An 18731-nucleotide genomic window follows, 5' to 3' on the forward strand; every position below is an offset into this window, starting at 1 on the left:
GTGTATACAGCAGTTAAGTCTCCATAGCAATGGTGCTCCATGCCAGATGCGTAAACATTCACCAATGCCCGGAAAAATCCAGTAGACGTGCGATTTTTCCAAGATAAGAGAACTCGTGTCAATACCCGGAAATCTCTCAAATTCGCACATGATCTGCACACCAAATGTTCCAACTAATGGGGATATTACTGAGGAGTGTTCCTGAACAACCCACTTTATGGCCAAGTCTGAACCAAACATTTTGTGTAGAGTCCCATCAAGTCTACAGCATTGAAACACCAGGGAAGACCTAGACAATGTAAACTTGGACTAATTCAACAGTTATTTTCTTTTCCATTGTAATGTTCATCCCAAAATATGTAAATTTGGGAAACAATGGCCACCACTTAACCCTTAAATAGCAGCTAAGAATTTCCAAAACCACCTTTACTGTATATGCAAAAAAATGGAACACATGAACCTGAAATATACAATGATGTTGGCTACCATCCATACAGCTAACATCCTTTGATGTTGGGTTAAGGCTGAAGGGTGATTGAGTCAAGTCATATCAGCTGTGTAAGATGCACCCATGCATTGCTCTAAGCTAGTAAAGTCTAGGTGTTCTCTGGGATTTAAACATCACAGACTTGGTGTTAATATACAACTACTGTACTTTCATTCTTGAAAAATTCCTCCGACAACAAAATCCCAACTGGTAAATTTTATATTTCATAGCAAAATAAGCTTAAGGTAAAATTTTTCATGAATACTACATATTCCAAAAATATTTACATTTCTCATTATAAAAATCATGAAACAATAAAAATAGTAATAAAGCAAATAAAAATAGAAGCAATAATTATTAACAAAACCAAAAATATCATAAATGCTGACTGTCTAATTTCAACCCTTTTGGTAATACAGTAATGTACTTTCCATAATTTGTCCTCAAGACATTTTAGCACTAGTTACTAAGGGCAGAAACTTTCAGTGACACAAATCTTTCCTTCAGAACTATGATAGTACATGTTGTGGAGTCTTTCACATCCAATTGCTGCAATACTCATACCACTTTTCAACTTCTTATGCACTTTTATTGTCTATACTAAAATCATCACTTACATCTTTTCTTCAATGAAACAGCATTTTCAGCTGCATTATAATTACTGTAGATGCAAAAGGAATAATTATTAAATAACCATGGTAACAGGATTGCTCTTGAGTACTGTACAATATTAGCATACTCCAGCACTCCATTAGGCAGATTGATACTGTGATGGCATAAATTTACTTGCCTGATAAGGGCAAAAGGTGATGGAAATACAGTAAAACCTCCATAATTCAAAATAATAGGGGCTCTAGCCCTTATGAATTATGAGGGACACCTCCCGAGGGAAACACAAAGAAAAAGGTATTTTCTGTCCCAAACAAAATTTAAACCATTCTAAGTACTGTATACTGTACATAGTGAAAAAAGCATGCATGGTAGACTGGAGACGTGCACTCCATGACTGACCCACGTGAATTAACCGAAACGTGTATACAGTACAGTACTTGTTTACATTGCGGCAGGCGGACGGTCGCATCCCATGGTGACAATGTGTGTCATACATATTTATAAATGTCTCATAATTCTAAATTTTCCCTCCCAAAAAAATTTGGATATACGTATTGTATATACAGATATTGTAATATTTCAAAATGTCGACCAAATTTCAAAATTTACCAAATAATACAAAATTGTTAAAATATTTTGTAACGGCAAAACAATACGAATTATGAGTGATTTCTAATTAGAGTATGAATTATGGGGGGTGTACTGTACATGTACAGAATATTGCATCTCTTAAATTTCCTTTTATTACGGAGTGCCAAATAGATAATTGATTGACACCTTTAATTCAGAGATGTGAAAGCTGTGCATATATATATATATTATACTTGTAAACCTCCTGAAATATTAGTGATCAAATAAGTGCCTTTCTGACTAATATTTTTACAAAACAAATGTGAAGAAAAGAATATGTAATAAGCGCAACCTAACAATTGCATGTGCTTTGAGGCATAAAGAGTCATGTGACTGGGAGCACACATGGTAAACTGATGGCATCTGTCCCATCACCCCAGGCTAGTGCTCATGGACAAGGGGTGTACTGTAGTTCACACTAAATAAGCACCATATTAGATCTTACCTGAGAACAATAGTGCATACAACTTATTATGCCTCCAGTTAAGTGTTTACACCTTGGGTGAAAAATATGCTAAATCAAGGAGAAAATAACAGGAGCAGGCAAAATGTGACATCAACAAATCCTATGTGATCATGTATAATACCAGCTGTTAATTAAATTCCAAGCATTTAATGGGCTAATATATCAAAACCAGCGATGAAGACCCAAATTCTTATCACCGGGGTCCAGTACGTGCCCAAGATCGTGTTGTGGACTGAGGATGGATGCTAGGTTGACGCCTTGTGCTGGGTTGTAACCTATTGCCTCGTGGCCCCCCTGCTTGCCCCGCCCGCTGATACCTCTCACCCTATGATGCAGATGGTAACAATGGGTCACTGACTGCCTCCTAAACACATGGCATGAAAAACTTCTTACAAGACAATGGATTCCACTGCAACAGAACTTGTAAAGCATTTGCCACTATGTTATTGGATGTAACGAATTTATGTTCCATGATTTTTTGTATTTATACACTGCACTGTACTGACTGAAGAAATTTCTTTTGAGAATTAAATTCCTGAATTCTGGGTTTGTGAATTTTTAATAAGAGATCATATGACTATAGAAGGTCCCAAGATATCTGTGCTAACTGGGATTGAGAGCATGGCAGATGAGGAAGGACAGCACACAGTAACACCATGGAAGAAATAGATCTTAAATGAAAGCTAAACTAAAAGTTTTCTTTTTATTAAAAAATAAATGAAAAAGAAATTTAAAACTTAAAAGTTCATACCATAAAAGAAAAAATCAAAGTAATTTCAAGAGATATTTGAATTGAAACACTACAACATGCTTCCAATTTTTCATTTCAACATACTGTATTGTAAGATTAATTTCTTAAAAGAAGATTTTTATCCTGGGTGTGTTGGACTTATAAGAGTAAAGGATGTACAGTCATGCACAATAAACTTAAGGCACTCGTGTGTGCAGATCATGACACCTGGCATTTGTTGTTGCATGTACTGTATAGGAGGTCCCAGGGTTATGAACAGGTTCCGTTCTTGAGGACATTCTCAAGTTGGATTTGTACGTAAGTCGAAACACATGCTATGTGCATACCGTACTTTCAGAACAATGTTTAAAATCTCACTATATCATAACCGAAATCCTTATATACATCTAAAATCACTTAATTTAAGACAAAAGAAGAAATAGAATGACAAAATACAGTAAATGAAAGCAAAAAATAAGTCATTGGGTAAAGAAAATACAGTACCCTGTACTGTAAATTTCAAGTTTAACCCCGTTAGTATCGGCGGGAGTTCGTAAGTCGGGGACCTCCTGTAATCATAAAATTCTGTAAATGAATCTGGGGTTTAGTGATAGAGTGATTTTTGCAATGCACACCAAACTTTTATTCTTATAATCTATCATTTAGAGGAAATCCTCAACAGTTTCTGTCTTGCATTAGACAAAAGACAAGAGATTAAATAAATCCTAAATAAAAAGCCAAAATACCTAGAAAGCTAGACATACTGTATACCGTATCTCAAGTTGTTAGGAAAATATTTGTGTGTTTATCATTAATATGCACCAGGAGTTAGCAATGACAATGTTTGTAATCATTTGTTTGATAGATGAGATGTCATTCCTACTTTTTATTAATATATCAGGATATAGTTGTGGGTGTAATAATGTTGGGTGGACGACGAGTCATAGGTCTACGGTAGGTGTGGCGGTAAAGGAGAGAAGGCACCTCATTCACTTGATGCTAAATCTGTTTTTAACAAAATAATTTAACTGCATCACTATGGTCTACATACCAAGAGAACATAAAAGATTGATCAAATGAAGAATAATTTTGACAATAGCATTAAAATGGAAATGTCAAAGATATTAATATACATTTTCAATGACAAATAAATAATAATAATATTGTAATAATAATAAAAAGTTTACTGGCAGCTATCATGACTGATATTGGCAGGCCCGTTGTTCTCTCTCTATCTGAAGTTATACGTATAAAACATATACATAACATGCAATGCAATTAAACCTCAAACATGTATAGGAAGTTCAACTGATGCTAAATAAAGTGTTTGTTGAGGATTTCCTCTAAATGGTAGATTATAAAGAGCATAAGAGTGTGGTGTATGTTGCAGGAACGGCTTAGTCACTAAACCCCAGATTCATCCACAGAATTTTAATAACATATATAGTAAACACAACAATAAATGCCAGGTTATTGTACGCGAGTGTATTTGCAGTGAACTTGGAAAAGGTCATTAAATGCATCCACATTCCACACCCCTATAATAATGCTGTCTTGTATATCTCTAATGACACAATCGAAAAAGCATTCAATAAAATATCTAGCTGGGCCCTTCTGCAATCATAAATTCTCCTCTGCCAAACTGCAATTACCTTTGCTGAGATACATTTCCTCAAATCCTCTAGTAATTTTTACATGTCATCAATGCTTACAACAATATCTTTGTGACTGGAGGTACTGGATGAAATGAGAGAGGGTACAGACCAAATACAATTATCCATCTTGAAACAGTATGGAATAATATAAAAAGTGATGTGTTCTTGTTGACACTGAATTTTGGAAGGGGCTTCAACAACTAAAGATACAGTACCTGGCATACTGTGTGGTGCCAACAATCTACAGTACAATTTTGGCAGTGAATAAACAAGCACACTGTATTGTACAGTAAACCCTGTCAATACTACAAGAATTGACTGTCCAACATGATCACAACATTCTGGGTTTGACTACTTTTTAGACAGTTCACCTCCCTCACAAAATGTAGAGAATGAACAGTGGTTCAAACAAAAAAATTTTTTGTACATACGTACATGCTGAAAGCTCATAGCGGATAACAATTATATAAGCATTATTATGGCATGGATAACATGGAAGATAATTAATATTGGAAGGCAGATACTTAGGGATGACAGCTGGTGCTAACTGGCAATAACCTTACTCTCGTATCAAAGTTGGTGTTACAGGTACAGTACTAGTTAAGATTAGTTAAAACAAACACACATTACACCTCAAATACCGGTATCATTCCAGTTCTGTAGGAATTATGGTACGAGTACAGATCATTTCTATGCAATTCATCACAAACTGTTTTTCTTTCTTTTTTCACAAAATACTGCAGCTCCATTCTTGAAGAGTTTTACACATCTTGAAATTACATACAGTATAAAGAAACCTATTTAACCCAAGACAAATGCTATATATATAACTGGAGATTGTTTGTATGAAAAAAAAAAGAATGGTCCCCCAAAATTTTAAGTTACACAGAAAAATATACATGCAATGAAATATTATTGAGATTTTATACTGACAACACTTAAAACTAATGCATATACTGTATACATGAACAGAAAGCTGACTTAGGTAGTACCCCTAGGAATTCTCCCGCTTCAAATTTCCTTATCACTTCTAACTTCACATTCGGATAAAGAATTTCGGATAAAGAATTGTCAACCTGTATAACTCTTGCTTTAATTTGATTTATTACAAGAACAAACTAAAAAACTGGGAAATGCAAATACACTACTGTATTGTACTGCAAAGGTCATTCAAAACAGTACAGTATTTGTAAATGGACAACACAACCATTCAATTCATACCTTGCCCCTCTTCTTGATATAGTCAAAAAGTTCTCCTCCAGAAGCATATTCCATCACCATAAATATGTCTGTGGGTGTGCTGATCACCTGGTACCTGCAAAACAAACACCTCATCAATCAACCTTTCATGAATTCGTTAATACCTATGCTTTTTTATCCCTTCCAATTAATACTTTCCTGGTGAGTAACTTTAAATAATCATCCACACCTAAGTATTGTACGTACAGGAATCTACATCAACACCCTGACAAAACAAAACGGCATCTTAACATTTACCGTAACTTAATCTAACTGTTTTCATATACACATTCACCCTTTTGACACCGCTATTTCCCAATTCACACACTTTTAGAAAACATTTCCCATCAACAACAAGAAATTAAAAGTAACACTATGGAACAGTGTCGATGAAAACTCAACACTTCACTTACAGTTTAATGATGTGTGGATGACGGAAGAGTTTAAGATTGGTAATTTCTCTCTTGATCTTGCTGACCATATCCAAGTTCTTGATGGTTTTACGGTTGAGAATCTTGATGGCAACTTTCGTACCAGTGAGAATATGCTCGCCATCTGACAATACAATATCTTGGTTAGTCTTAAATGCACATACAATACTTAATGTGCCACCAACAAGCCCAGTATTTGCCAACAGTGTACAGCAGAACTCACTAACTGCCCCACCAACTAATACAGAAAGCTGGTAAATGGGTCAAAGAGGAAGAATATCCCACGTAAACAATATGTGATTGGGTTGCACTTGAATAAGACCTTAGTTAACCTAATAAAGTTGGTCATGAAATGAAATGAAAATTAAAATCCCTTGGACACAGTAAACCAAAAGAACGTTCCAACATTGTGTTAAACATAAATAATGAGCCTTGTCACGATGCATCTGCCGTTGGAAACCACTTTAATTTCTTTTATACAACAGTTGCATCATCTCCAGTTGAAAACTGCATATAGCCTCAAACAATTACTGTGTAGAATCAGAAGCTTTTAAATCTCACTACATAAAGAATGATATCACTCCAAATAATATTGAAATCCACACAGTGATAGTGGACTTTGTTCTAAAGGAATTAAATAAAATGGACCCCCATAAGAACACAGGTATTGATAGCATCCCAGCCAGGTTTTTCAAGGATAGTACCACTACAGTATATTAGACACCAATAACACATCTAATTAATCGCTCCATTAGCACCAATACTGTACCAGATGACAAAGTTTGCCAGAGTAACACCTATCTATAAGAAAGGCAATAAGTCTGATGTAGGTGATTACAGGTCACTTAGTATACTGTACTCGTGTACTGTGTACTGTAATAAATTCTAAAGAATACAGTGTAAGTTCAGGTGGAAAGATATCTCTGAGTATAATATTTTGTATGGCTACCAATCAGGCTTAAGGGGCTCTCACTCAACTGAGACCAGTCTGATCCATCCTACTGACCATATCAGATCCCAGACAACCCTGGGAAATTACACAAGTATGGTAACGCTAGACACACAAAATACCTTTATCACAGTCGATCATGATATAACAGTACGTGCATGTACTATGAGAAAAACTGCAGACTCTTCACATTGAATATGTTGGCTGGTTAATATCATATCTTAGTAACAGGAAACAAAATGTTGTTGCAAATAACACCGAGTCAACATCCCTGCCAATAGCCTGTGGAGTCCCATGAGGGTGTATCTTAGGCCTTTTGCTCTTCATGTGTTATGTAAATTATATGCCCATTAGTGATCATAGTAAACTTTTGCTGTATGATGACAGTGCTCTTTTAGTGTCAGGTAAAGATCCAAATGATACCAGTATAGCTAAGGAGTTATTATCAGAAGTGGAGTCATGTAAACATTGGTTCATAGACAACAAATTATCCCTACATCTTGCAAACACTGAAACAATATTAAACTCAAAAAGGTAAACGAAGTCATTGTACTGTGTGGGAATGAACTCGTCTCAACTGTAACCTCGGTGAAATATCTTGGACTAACTCTCGGGTCCTGTTTGTCTGGTGAATTACTTGTACATAATAGTTAAAAAATCAATGCCAAAATAAATTTTCTCTTTAGAAATGCTAAATTCATCTCGACTGATTACCACAGGGTGCTTTCCTTGATGCTCATGCAATGTCACTTGGACTATTCCTGCTTGTTATGGTACTATGCCTTAACATCGAAGCTAAAATCCAAGCTACAAATTACGGTTTTCAAACAAGGCAGTGAGGTTCATTCTTGACATGAATGCAAGAGATCATGTTGGTCACAAAGTTCTTCGATCATTGAAAATGTTAAGTGTGACGGATAGTGTAAAGTACCTGAGGCTGAATCACTCTTAGAGTACCTAACAACAAACTTGACATGAAATGGCAGGGCACTAGAGGGAGTGAACATATTTCTATGGTTCCTGGTGTCCACAGCCATGTAAAAATCACTTCCTTCTTTAGACTAATACTGATGACACACCCATTGTCACAATTTGTTTTGATGGATCTTTTCTTCCTATACTTCCTTCACCATTGAGTTCAGAAGTGATATTCAATTTTTGGTCAAATGCTTCGTTTGGTAGATAATTAAAGTCCCCAAGGCTCACATTACTTTGCTTTCTCGAAGACGTAACAGTATGGCAGCCCAGTCCATGCTCCATGTTGTCATCCTCTCTTTATTTGTTTCAGTGCAACAACTGAGCCGCTCATTCCGAGTGTACTCGCACATCCACAAAAAACGTAAAATTACACCATACCAAAGTACAGGAAGTTCTTTGTTTAATATGCCGGTAAGGTTAGGTTGGTGGCATCTGCTAACAACGCTTTGGCCACTTGTTTTTCCTATCAGCCAAGGTTAGGTTAGGTTTAATTTAGAAATAAGCCCATTTTAACATATTTGCCAAACCTAAAACAATGTCCACTGCAAAACCGTGAAATTGCGGCATTTTTAAATTAATTTTCTATGAAAATTCAGCGATTGGTATGTTGTCAATAGTTACCCTTCTTTAATGCCATAAAAGACAGGATCAAGTTACCAGTCCACATCAAAACCAGTTATGGTATTTAAAAAATTCAAAGCTAAAACAAGGGAATAGAGTTTCTACATTATTAAACCACAGAATGTAGTACTGTACTGCAGTAGTGATCCACCAGCCTTGGATAGTCAAAGCACAATGTAATACTTGCTGAATTCTATTAAATAAACTTTCACCAATACCCTTGTAGACACACTATTGCTGATTCGAGACCAAGTGTAGGCCAAAGCAAAGGACCCTCCTGGAAATAAACAGCAGACAAGCTATGCCTGGCCAAGTCGTCTTACTGTTAACCTTCACTGTCTCCACACAGGACATTGTATACTCCCATGGCCTCTGTGCACCATATACCTACATTGTCTATATCCATGCTCAACTGTGTAGCTGCATTGTTTATAAACAGATTTATCCATTATAAACCTGGATGAAAATTTCACTGAATATATACAGATATTTTTATTATTAACTGGTCCTATTTTTTACTTATTGCTGTAAAACAGACTATGTAACTCTTGCAATAAAGTGACAGTAATGCTGGAAATATTTTATATTACTATTGTAGCTAATAATTAACACTTTCTGTAGGTAATCTTGGCACTTCCTTGTAAATAGTTCTATCTCTAGTCCAAAGGTGAGCAGTTTTATGCCCTACTTGTCATGTAGGTCAAGGGTAAACTTGCTCCAGTGTATCTTCTTGTTATTATAACCCCAAAATAATCTAAAATTTATTTTTAGTGCTCTAAATTCTTCCCCCATTTACCATGCACATAAATACATAACAAAAACTACACCTTTGACTAGGAAGTCTTGACAAGGCTATACCTCAAACACCACGGAAAACATTATTCTAGCCATATTTTTCTTCTCATTACTCACATTTAACTTTCCCAAATGTCCCAGCTCCCAGGGTGTTGCCAATCTGGTAATGGCCAATTTTCATCAACGTAATAGTTTGTGATCCAGGAGTTTGGCCTTGGCCTGTAACCTCCATGGCGGCGACCAACTGACTGACGGCCTGTGGTGCTGCAGACGACGGAGTGATGGCCACCGTGTTTAACCCAGGATGATCAACACACAAGCCACCACCGTGTTTACCCAGGACGATCACCACACACACCCAGGACGATCACCACACAAGCCACCACACCTGTTTTACCCAGGATGATCACCACCCTGTGTTTTAACGATTGTATTCATCAAGTAAGCCACGACCGCATTTTTTCCAGGACGATCACCACACATCACCATAATAAGCTGTATTCTCTGCAATTAAAACAAGGGCCTCTGTCTAGTTTTAGTTTAACAAATTTATTGGCAGAGCTTGTAGTACAGTTTGCCTATTCTGAGTAATTCAGTCAGGTCTTGACACTGAGGGTGGTATCACTTCTCACTGTCACGCAGGACAGAGGTTCACACACAAAGAAATACATCATATTAACAACTATAAATGTATATAGGTCAGGTTCATATGGATAATGTCACTGTTCACTGCCATGCAGGACAGAGGTTCGTACACAAAGAGTTGCATCATATTCATTGACAGTACATATACATATATGTAAACACACACACACACACACACATATACATACATATCAGTATATACATACACATATACATGTACACGTACATATACATGCACACACGCACACATACATACATATACGTCGGTCAGATTCATGTGGGTAATGTCACTTTTCACTGCCATACAGGACAGAGGTTCGTACACAAAGAATGCATCATATTCATTGACACTATATATAGGTCAGATTCATGTGGGTAATGCCACTGTTCACTGCCACGCAGGACAGAGGTTCGTACACAAAGAAGGAAATACATCACATTCACCAGCAGCATATATAGGTCAGTGGATCACATACATTGGAGTCATATTCTAATTGAAGACTAATCAGTGTGGGCTAGCAAATTTGGGATAAACAGCAAGAATGTCCTCAAGCACACCTGATTCAATGAAGTAATTACATAGTTCAAGATACAGTAAGTCAGGTGGCCTGAAGTCTTTGACAGTGTCACATTCAATAATATAGTGTTCAAGTGTATGCTTCAAAGGTTTATCACTAAGTTTACATGCTGAGTGTTCCGGTATGGGTACAGCGTTACTAACTTGCCAGATGTGTCTGTATCCTAGCCTAATTCTGGCCACGACTACATCACATTGTCTGGTTCTGTCCTTATGCTGGCCATACCGGTACCTCTTGTTACAAAATTTGTCATATTTACTAATGCTACAACTGTCAGGTCTCTCTGCATTTCTCACTTCTTCTAGATCAGAGTTCATGTAATACGGGGTTCCAGGATTCTTCGTGCATGACCTGCTAACCTGCTGTGATATTTAACTTTCCAGGCTAATTCTTCTTACATTGTCATCTTCCCCAACGTTCATTATAATATTGTCTCCAGTGGATACGGAGCACACATAAACCGCCCAAGGTCATAACACGGGATTATATACATAGCCAACTGTTTTTAATTAAGGTACATTCTTGTAACACTTACTTGAGCTGCAAAAACTAGCGCGAGGGATAAAAAAGAAACTACTCAATACTGTAGCAAATATTAACTTTAATTTACTTTCGCAACTGATTGAGCCCTGATCTTAAAATATACTCTTGTGTCCTGAAATCACCACTTGTGGAAAAAAAATTCTAGAGATAAAAGTTCACCAGACTTTATTAGTTATCTTTAATTACCCTGCCCACAACTTGTGAAATATTCATGGCAGTAAATGGAGTAAGCACGACGAGCAGCTTCGCACTTTAACTTCCTCATCCCTCCTCCTAGTCACAGGCCTGGCATTTGACATTATTAGGGACCTGCCACACTTTGCCATAAACAGATAAAATGTACCGGGAACTTTCCCCCCACACACTCATCATTCTCTCACTTTATGTAACTTGACAGAACCTATGACCCTTCAGGCTTTTACGCCCTTAATGTACGAGTCATAAAGGCAAGTATGAACTTTTCATACTTCCCTGTTGGGCGCGCTTCACCTTACACAGGATGTAAAGGGGTGCCCAATAAACTAGCCCCCTCGGGGGCAAATCTGAATCTGAATCTTTAACTTCCTGACTCTGCTCCCTGGGAACTGCTTTGAATATGTTTATAGGAGTAGCTTTATGATTACTCTTGTGCACTCTCTGACATGGTAATACTGTATTACGAGCACCTCCGACAGTATCGAACACACCAAGTGATCAAACGAAGATTCCGCCACTAGCTCATGTTAATTTTGCAGAAAAAAGGCGCACCATAGTGAATTTTAGCGTATTTTCCACCCAAATAAATTATTCTTAGATATTTTTTGGCGACCCGCAACCAATCTATTCTTAGAAATGTTACCAACGAATTTTTGTATTCGTTTTCTATTCATTTTCACTCCCAGTTGGAGCTTATTTTTTTTAAAGAGTATCATCAACAGATATACTTATTTAGGAAAGTAAACAAAATCAACAGCTTTATTTTTGTTTTAGTTGTAGAACAAATAATTAGAGTGAAAGTCATTCCTCTGCTATTTAAGGTATAAATGGATATCCTCAGTGGTGGCTGAGAAGATGGGGGTGGGCCCAACTGAGGAAATAGAAGTACTTGCTGAGGACTTCAATGTTGGATATCCTCACTCGTCAATGGGGAGATGAGAATGGATCCAATCGAGGAAGTAGGACACCTCGGTGAAGACTTGAGGGACACCGGGGCGAGCACAGCCATAGGCCCAGGACACCACACCTGCGAGGGATGTCCCGCACTCCAGAGGACCCCCAGAGTCACCCTGACAAGGACCCTTTCCTCCTTCCTCCCATCTGACAACATGTATACAGGTTATAGTTTGATCATGAAAACCTAAACTATTTTTCAACCACTGAAGAGCAAGAAACAGTTTTTTACTTTACAAATAACTACCTACATCACACTATTTACTAAGGTTTCGGTAAATAAGGAGGCATTGTGGCAGCACTACATTTCGCTTCCCCAGCTGGGTTGACAGGAGGTGCCTCGATATATGGTATTTAGACTCTGCAGAGTTTATTCGTTGTTTGCGTCGTAGTATCCTGTTTGTTCTAATTAGTGAGAAGTTTCAGGTTTCATCGAGCAAATAAGAGTATTGTACACTATCAAGAAAATAGGAATTAGAGAATTTACTAAGTTTAATTCCTCGAGTTCAAAGAAGGGCTATATCCATCTTCTTGTTATTCTATTTAGTGTTGTGCAATGTGAAAGGGGGGTGTTAACAGGTAGTGGGTAGAGACTTACTCGGGTACTGGGGAGAGATGCAGGCTTACAAGGTTAATAGGGACATAAACATTACACAGGTAGAAGGAAGAGACGTACCCGGCACACAACATGGAGTCCATGATCTCGTCGTGGGTGTATGCGTCGCGGCAGTGTGCGTCACTCACCACTGGCATATCGACGTACAGCAGCACCCCTGACGACAGCCCCTCTTCCTGGGTCCTCCCCCACCCTGACACGCGACACAACTCTAGGGAGGGATGAGACACAGGAAGGGAAAATGTTGCAAGCTGGTAAATATTCAGGACCTAACAAAAATAATCCTAAGGTACGTTGAGGGAAAATAGGGAAAGATATCATAAGACTTCGAGGAAAATTCTTAAGACAGAAAAAACTACAGCGACATGATTGTAAATACGCTGATCGGTTTATTCAGGATAGTGTCATATTTACTGTATAAATAAAATATGGATCAACTAAAGTCACCACTCCAGCTTATTTCAGTGTTAGGATGGTTAATGTTCATATGAATAAAGCTGGGGGATGAATCTTTAGCTGAACCCCCAAAAATGTTAAGCATTATGATATGAAATTCAAGGTGATAATTCAGATAACTACAGTACACAACCTCCAGTAATGTTTTGGCCCGGCGGCGGTAGTTCCAGCTGGCCCACGATCTCGGAGTACACTAGGGGCTCCTCCAACCGCAGTAAGGCGATGTCATTCTCATAAGTAATCCTGGACAACAGAGGCTTCATTAACAGTTAGCAAACTTTGAAGATGGCTTCCACGTATTTAAAAATGTAGTTAAAATGTGATTTCTTTATTGAACATTACACCTTTATACTAGCAAGGAGGCGCCTACAGTTCTTTTTCATGCCCGGCCCAGCGTCAATTGATATCCCCACACTGGATGTAGATGGACACATATTCCTGACGCCTTCGTTCAGGATCTGCTCAAGTATCCAAAGCAAAATGTAGAAAAAGATAACAAATAACATCTAGAATATTCAAATGTCTTAAATGAAACAGATAAAAGAGAAATAAATCCTTACTGGAAATATAACAAAATAAGTCACTAGCTGAAACAGAGTGAGAGGTAATAGTGAGTGAGAGATACTTGTGAGAAAGGTTTGAGAGTGAGAGGTAATTGTGAGAAAGGTTTGTGAGTGAGAGGTACTTGTGAGAAAGGTTTGTGAGTGAGAGGTACTTGTGAGAAAAGCTTGTGAGATGTACTGGTGTGAGAAAGGAATGTTTATTGTGTGTGTGTAACTTACGGATCGTAGTAAGGATGTTCGACGATGAAATTAATGTGAACGATCTGCTCGTCTCCCTCCACATGATGTAGGTCCAGCTCCCCAGCCACCACCTGTAGATACAATACACACACATCACAACTGGGAAACATGTACTCGTGAGACTATATTACTGACGAATTCAAATAGGGTCACTACGACTAAGGAAATTTTCGATTTCCATTTATCTTCAGAAGTGCATTTCCTTCCCCTAAACCCAGCAGTGTTTCAATTAGGGTTTTTCAATTGTCTGAAGATGTGTTAAGCGAAAAGAAAAGGAAAAGTAATCAGAGACGTGGCCGATCGCCCAAGCGGCTAACGAGCCGATCAGTGGTGAAAAGGATAAAAGTGTAAAAGTGTGAAATTTGTGAATTATTGGCACGATGTGTGTGTTGGTAAGTTTGCAAACACACCCGATGCATATTAGAAAAAGAGTTGGTAATTCTTCCGTTAAAATAACTGAAGTTCGCTTAATTACACGTATAAGGTAAACAAAACAGACCATACCCTGTACTGTGCACCGCACCGCTCCACACCGCACTTCACCACACCGCACTGCACCACACCGCACAGCACCACACCGCACTGCACCACACCGCATAACAACAAAGTAACCTTTTGATTAATGGCATGCTTAGCCTGAGTAGCTGAGTGTCCTATGCGTTTATCCTTCAGTGCTGACGTCACGTGTTGATTACGTCACATGATGATAAAGTCAAGGGTCAATAAAGATGGTGAGATATGTAGTGGCTTGCCTCACCTCACTAGTCTCTCTCTCTTTATCGTATTTAAATTTTTCTTCACATTCCTATTATTAATCAGGGGCGTCTTAGGAAAGGAAGGGGGAGGGGGGCACGTGGGACACTTTCATGCCCCAATATCTTTTGTTGTTCCCTTCTCTGATCGTCCTTCTTAAGTCACAAGTATATTTCCTAATTTTCAAAAACATTTCCCTGCTATATATAATAAGGAAATAGTTTCATTATTGTAGCCTCGTTTCATGGTGTTTCCAGAACATTTAAAGTACGATGGATAATCACATCTGAATATTAATGTGAAAATACTATCATGTAACGTGTAAATTTTCTCAATGAACCGAGTTTTGGTAAAAATAAAGTTTCCTTAAGGTCGTTTTCTTATCATGGCCTAACATTTATCATTAACCAAATATAATAATATAGCTTTTAACTCCCTGGCCGCCTTTTCATTACTAATTTGTCCCTTCCACGTGTTAACACATGTAATATCAAAATAGAAAATCACGATTGCTTAATAAATGCATGAACCAGTGATGTCATATTCCTATTTCCTGACTATGATGAAATCAGTGTTAACCTGTCAGTATATTTTACGTGATTTTCGTTAAGTGAAGACTGAAGACTAACCCGCAGTCCCTTGGGGTCAGTGAAGTCCGCTCCTTCTACACAGTGTGCAGCGGTGAGGACGAAGCCAGGGTGGATGATGGTGCCGCCACAAAAGTGCAACCAGACGCCCAAGACCCTTTCCTGGAAGCTCACCTGTTGATGTATGTATAGATTAATACACCGATGAACCGCCGTCCTACTGTAGGTGAAAGTTCTAACTTAAGGGTGTTGGTGGGGCAGCAGTAGCGGGCGCTCAATTCGCGGCCCAGGATAGATATGAAAAGTGTTTATCCAGTATGAACCAACTAGCCTTGCCAAGTTTTCTTCTGTACTAACAATGGACAACGAAGTACATTACAAATTAAAACAAAACATTAACCTCCCAAACGGCTAGTAAGAGTGATGAGGTGAAATTATAAGTAAATACTACAGTACTAACTCAGAAAGGTCACAATCGGCTAGAATAAATGACAATGACGATACTACATTCACTGAATTGTTGTGTGGGTGTGGAGATACAACACGACCAGACGTTCTTTGGATTAGTGAGAAATGGATCTTACGAATCTATTTGATGTGATTTTAATAGCACAAAATAACAATAAGCCGATATTAGGTGAGTGGTAGAGCGCTTACTGTGAACTAATGGGAGAGATAACAGACCTTCACACTCTCGTTAAGGCAACATCTGAATCACAACAAATGGTCACCAGGTAGAATTCAATGACAGCACAAAATTTACCTATCATACATTATGTGTCGGAACCCACGAGGGAAGGTAATATTGTAGGTTTAATTTTGATGACAAAAGACTTAAAAGTAGATTGACTCCAGCCTAGTATAAATTAACTCTTGTCAGCGACCACTACAGTACAGTATATAGAACACAAGGCCTGAAAGATTACTGTACTACTATATTATGACTTTATCCAAGGACACTGCCACCGCCAGAGGGAATAATGCAGAATATAGATTAAAGGGATATCATAAAGGAAGAATCAGACACTAAAAGGTATTGGGAAAAAGTTGATGAAGTTTATCGCTAAGAATTTGGAAACACCAATGGATTTCTTGTGTTGGTGAGGCCACAGCCTGTTCCAAAATAGTATAATAAGTATTAATAATACTTTACGTACCATCCTAGGCTAATTTCCGTTATATATGTATGAATATTTTGTATGAATATTTACCAAGATACAATCAGGGGCTCACCTGGTAGGGAAACTGGCCCCTCGCAGCCACATCCCCGCCGACGATTGTGAGCCCATCCTGGAGGTGGTGGTGGGTAGGGGGTGCACCTGTGTCAGAGGGGGAGAAAGAGTGTACGTACGCCAGGTTAAATGAGTCTGTAGCGGATTCATATGGGTTTCGAAAAACTCGATTGAACCTGCCTAATGAGTGAACACCTCTCTCTCACACACACACAAAATCAGATATGAAAATAATCATGGAATATATTAAATAACTGTGAACATTTGAATTATTGAAGAGAAAATATGATCTGTAAGTACTTAAGAACATCCGAAAATCTTGGGGCCACACCGACCGTCCTAAACGTTATCAAGTCGATAAATGATGGAAATGATAAATAATTATAATAAATAAATAAATCACAACCACCTTGCAACCTCTTATAACTCTGCAACACGAGATGACATACTTTTCACGTTGCTTGTGGATAGTTTCGTGTTTAATATAATATACAGTACACCAAACTCCAAAATGAGGGCAGTGGGACACGACAGATAAGTGTAGCAGCGTGGGAAGGTGTTAACTGATAACGAGCCAACACGGTCACTCTGAGAACCAACCCATCTGTCTGTACATGAACTTAATTTTCTCCCTAATTGAAGACATGAAACCGCATTTAGCTGACTCCTTGTAGCTGCGGTTTGATGGCCACAGCTAATCCATATGATGCTCTATAGGTTATTTTATAATTTTCTTGGGGTAAATGAATAGAATTTATCTTGCAAGAGAGCAGGAGCGCTTGAAAGATTCAGTGGCATGTCAATAGTGTTGTTAATTTCTGTATCTGTATTATTTTGTCTAAATTAACTGTTTTAACATACTTTTTCAATTTCAAAACCACGTTGGAATTACGCTGAGACTATTTTGTATCGATATCCATGTCCTATTTAGCGGTATAGATCTGACGTAAGATCCATGTTTGTTGTGGTAAGGTAGAGAATGGCCTGACCACTAGGGAAGTCACCTGTGTAAGAAAATGATTCGGTAATTAAAAAAAAACAAAATTATGTTGAAAAGTACTGACCTAAGACTGCTACCACGAGGGCCAACGTTACCAGCAGGTGACAGTGGTACATGGTGCTGGTATCAGTGACAAACGCCAAGTGGTGGTAAGGCCGAACCCTTGAAATGTTGCTAGTACAGTTCACATGCTAAAACTCCCACGCTGGTCATAGCTGGCGCGATAAAAACTGATAAAACTGACGTAGAGGCAAGACTTACAATTGAAAATGATAATGTTTTTAGCCCCTGATAATTTTTTTTTTCAAGTACAGGTTAAAGCTTGGCAAGACTTTTGGTATTGTTTTCTGCTCCTGCAGTGTTACTACGAAGGTCAAGGAGGTTGACCTCCTTGTTGGTAGGTGGCTGGAGGGAAGGGGGGCGGTAATGATGCCAACGGGACCTCTGTAACCTCGCACTTTATTCTTAGGAAAATATTAACCAGTTACTGAAATGACTTAACCAATTACTGAAATTATTTCTTTTATAATCACACCTCCTACACTATGTAATTTCAGTGTACAGTTATGTGCATACTCACTGGACAATAAAGTTCATAATAAAGTAACAAAGAACGGACCAGCCGACCAATAAGCTGGTAAGTAGTGAAATGTTAAATTAAACTATCTGGTACGTTATTAAATTACGAGCACCGTACAGCTTCAGGTGGGAGATTGATTATTGAAATGTCTAAATGGCCGTTAAATATATGTATGCTGAATTAAATTTAATAAAAT

At 38.0% G+C, this 18731-nt stretch overlaps 2 protein-coding genes across 3 annotated transcripts in view; both read right to left on the reverse strand.

Annotated features, from left to right (window-relative positions):
• The window catches only part of LOC121859438 (5'-AMP-activated protein kinase catalytic subunit alpha-2-like), a 29169-nt gene extending 19303 nt beyond the window's left edge, over window positions 1–9866 (reverse strand). For both annotated transcript variants that reach the window (XM_042356243.1, XM_042356242.1), the window contains exons 1-3: window positions 9711–9866; window positions 6233–6374; window positions 5802–5895 (exon numbers count right to left, since the gene is read on the reverse strand). In XM_042356243.1, the coding sequence (XP_042212177.1) occupies window positions 5802–5895; window positions 6233–6374; window positions 9711–9825 (351 nt within the window). In that variant the 5' untranslated portion in view covers window positions 9826–9866. The remainder of the gene's footprint in view (window positions 1–5801; window positions 5896–6232; window positions 6375–9710) is intronic.
• Window positions 9867–12307: 2441 nt separating this feature from the next.
• LOC121859440 (trypsin-1-like) lies at window positions 12308–18123 on the reverse strand. The gene is made up of 7 exons (XM_042356244.1): window positions 18020–18123; window positions 16957–17042; window positions 15766–15897; window positions 14363–14454; window positions 13714–13823; window positions 13185–13335; window positions 12308–12655 (listed from the first exon to the last, which is right to left on the reverse strand). Exons 1-7 carry the CDS (start codon window positions 18069–18071, stop codon window positions 12472–12474), a joined length of 807 nt encoding a protein of 268 aa, XP_042212178.1. The 5' UTR covers window positions 18072–18123; the 3' UTR covers window positions 12308–12471.
• Between the last annotated feature and the right edge of the window lie 608 nt (window positions 18124–18731).

The sequence above is a fragment of the Homarus americanus genome, unplaced genomic scaffold, assembly GCF_018991925.1.
Source record: "Homarus americanus isolate GMGI-L3 unplaced genomic scaffold, GMGI_Hamer_2.0 scaffold7626, whole genome shotgun sequence".
Lineage (NCBI taxonomy): Eukaryota > Metazoa > Arthropoda > Malacostraca > Decapoda > Nephropidae > Homarus > Homarus americanus.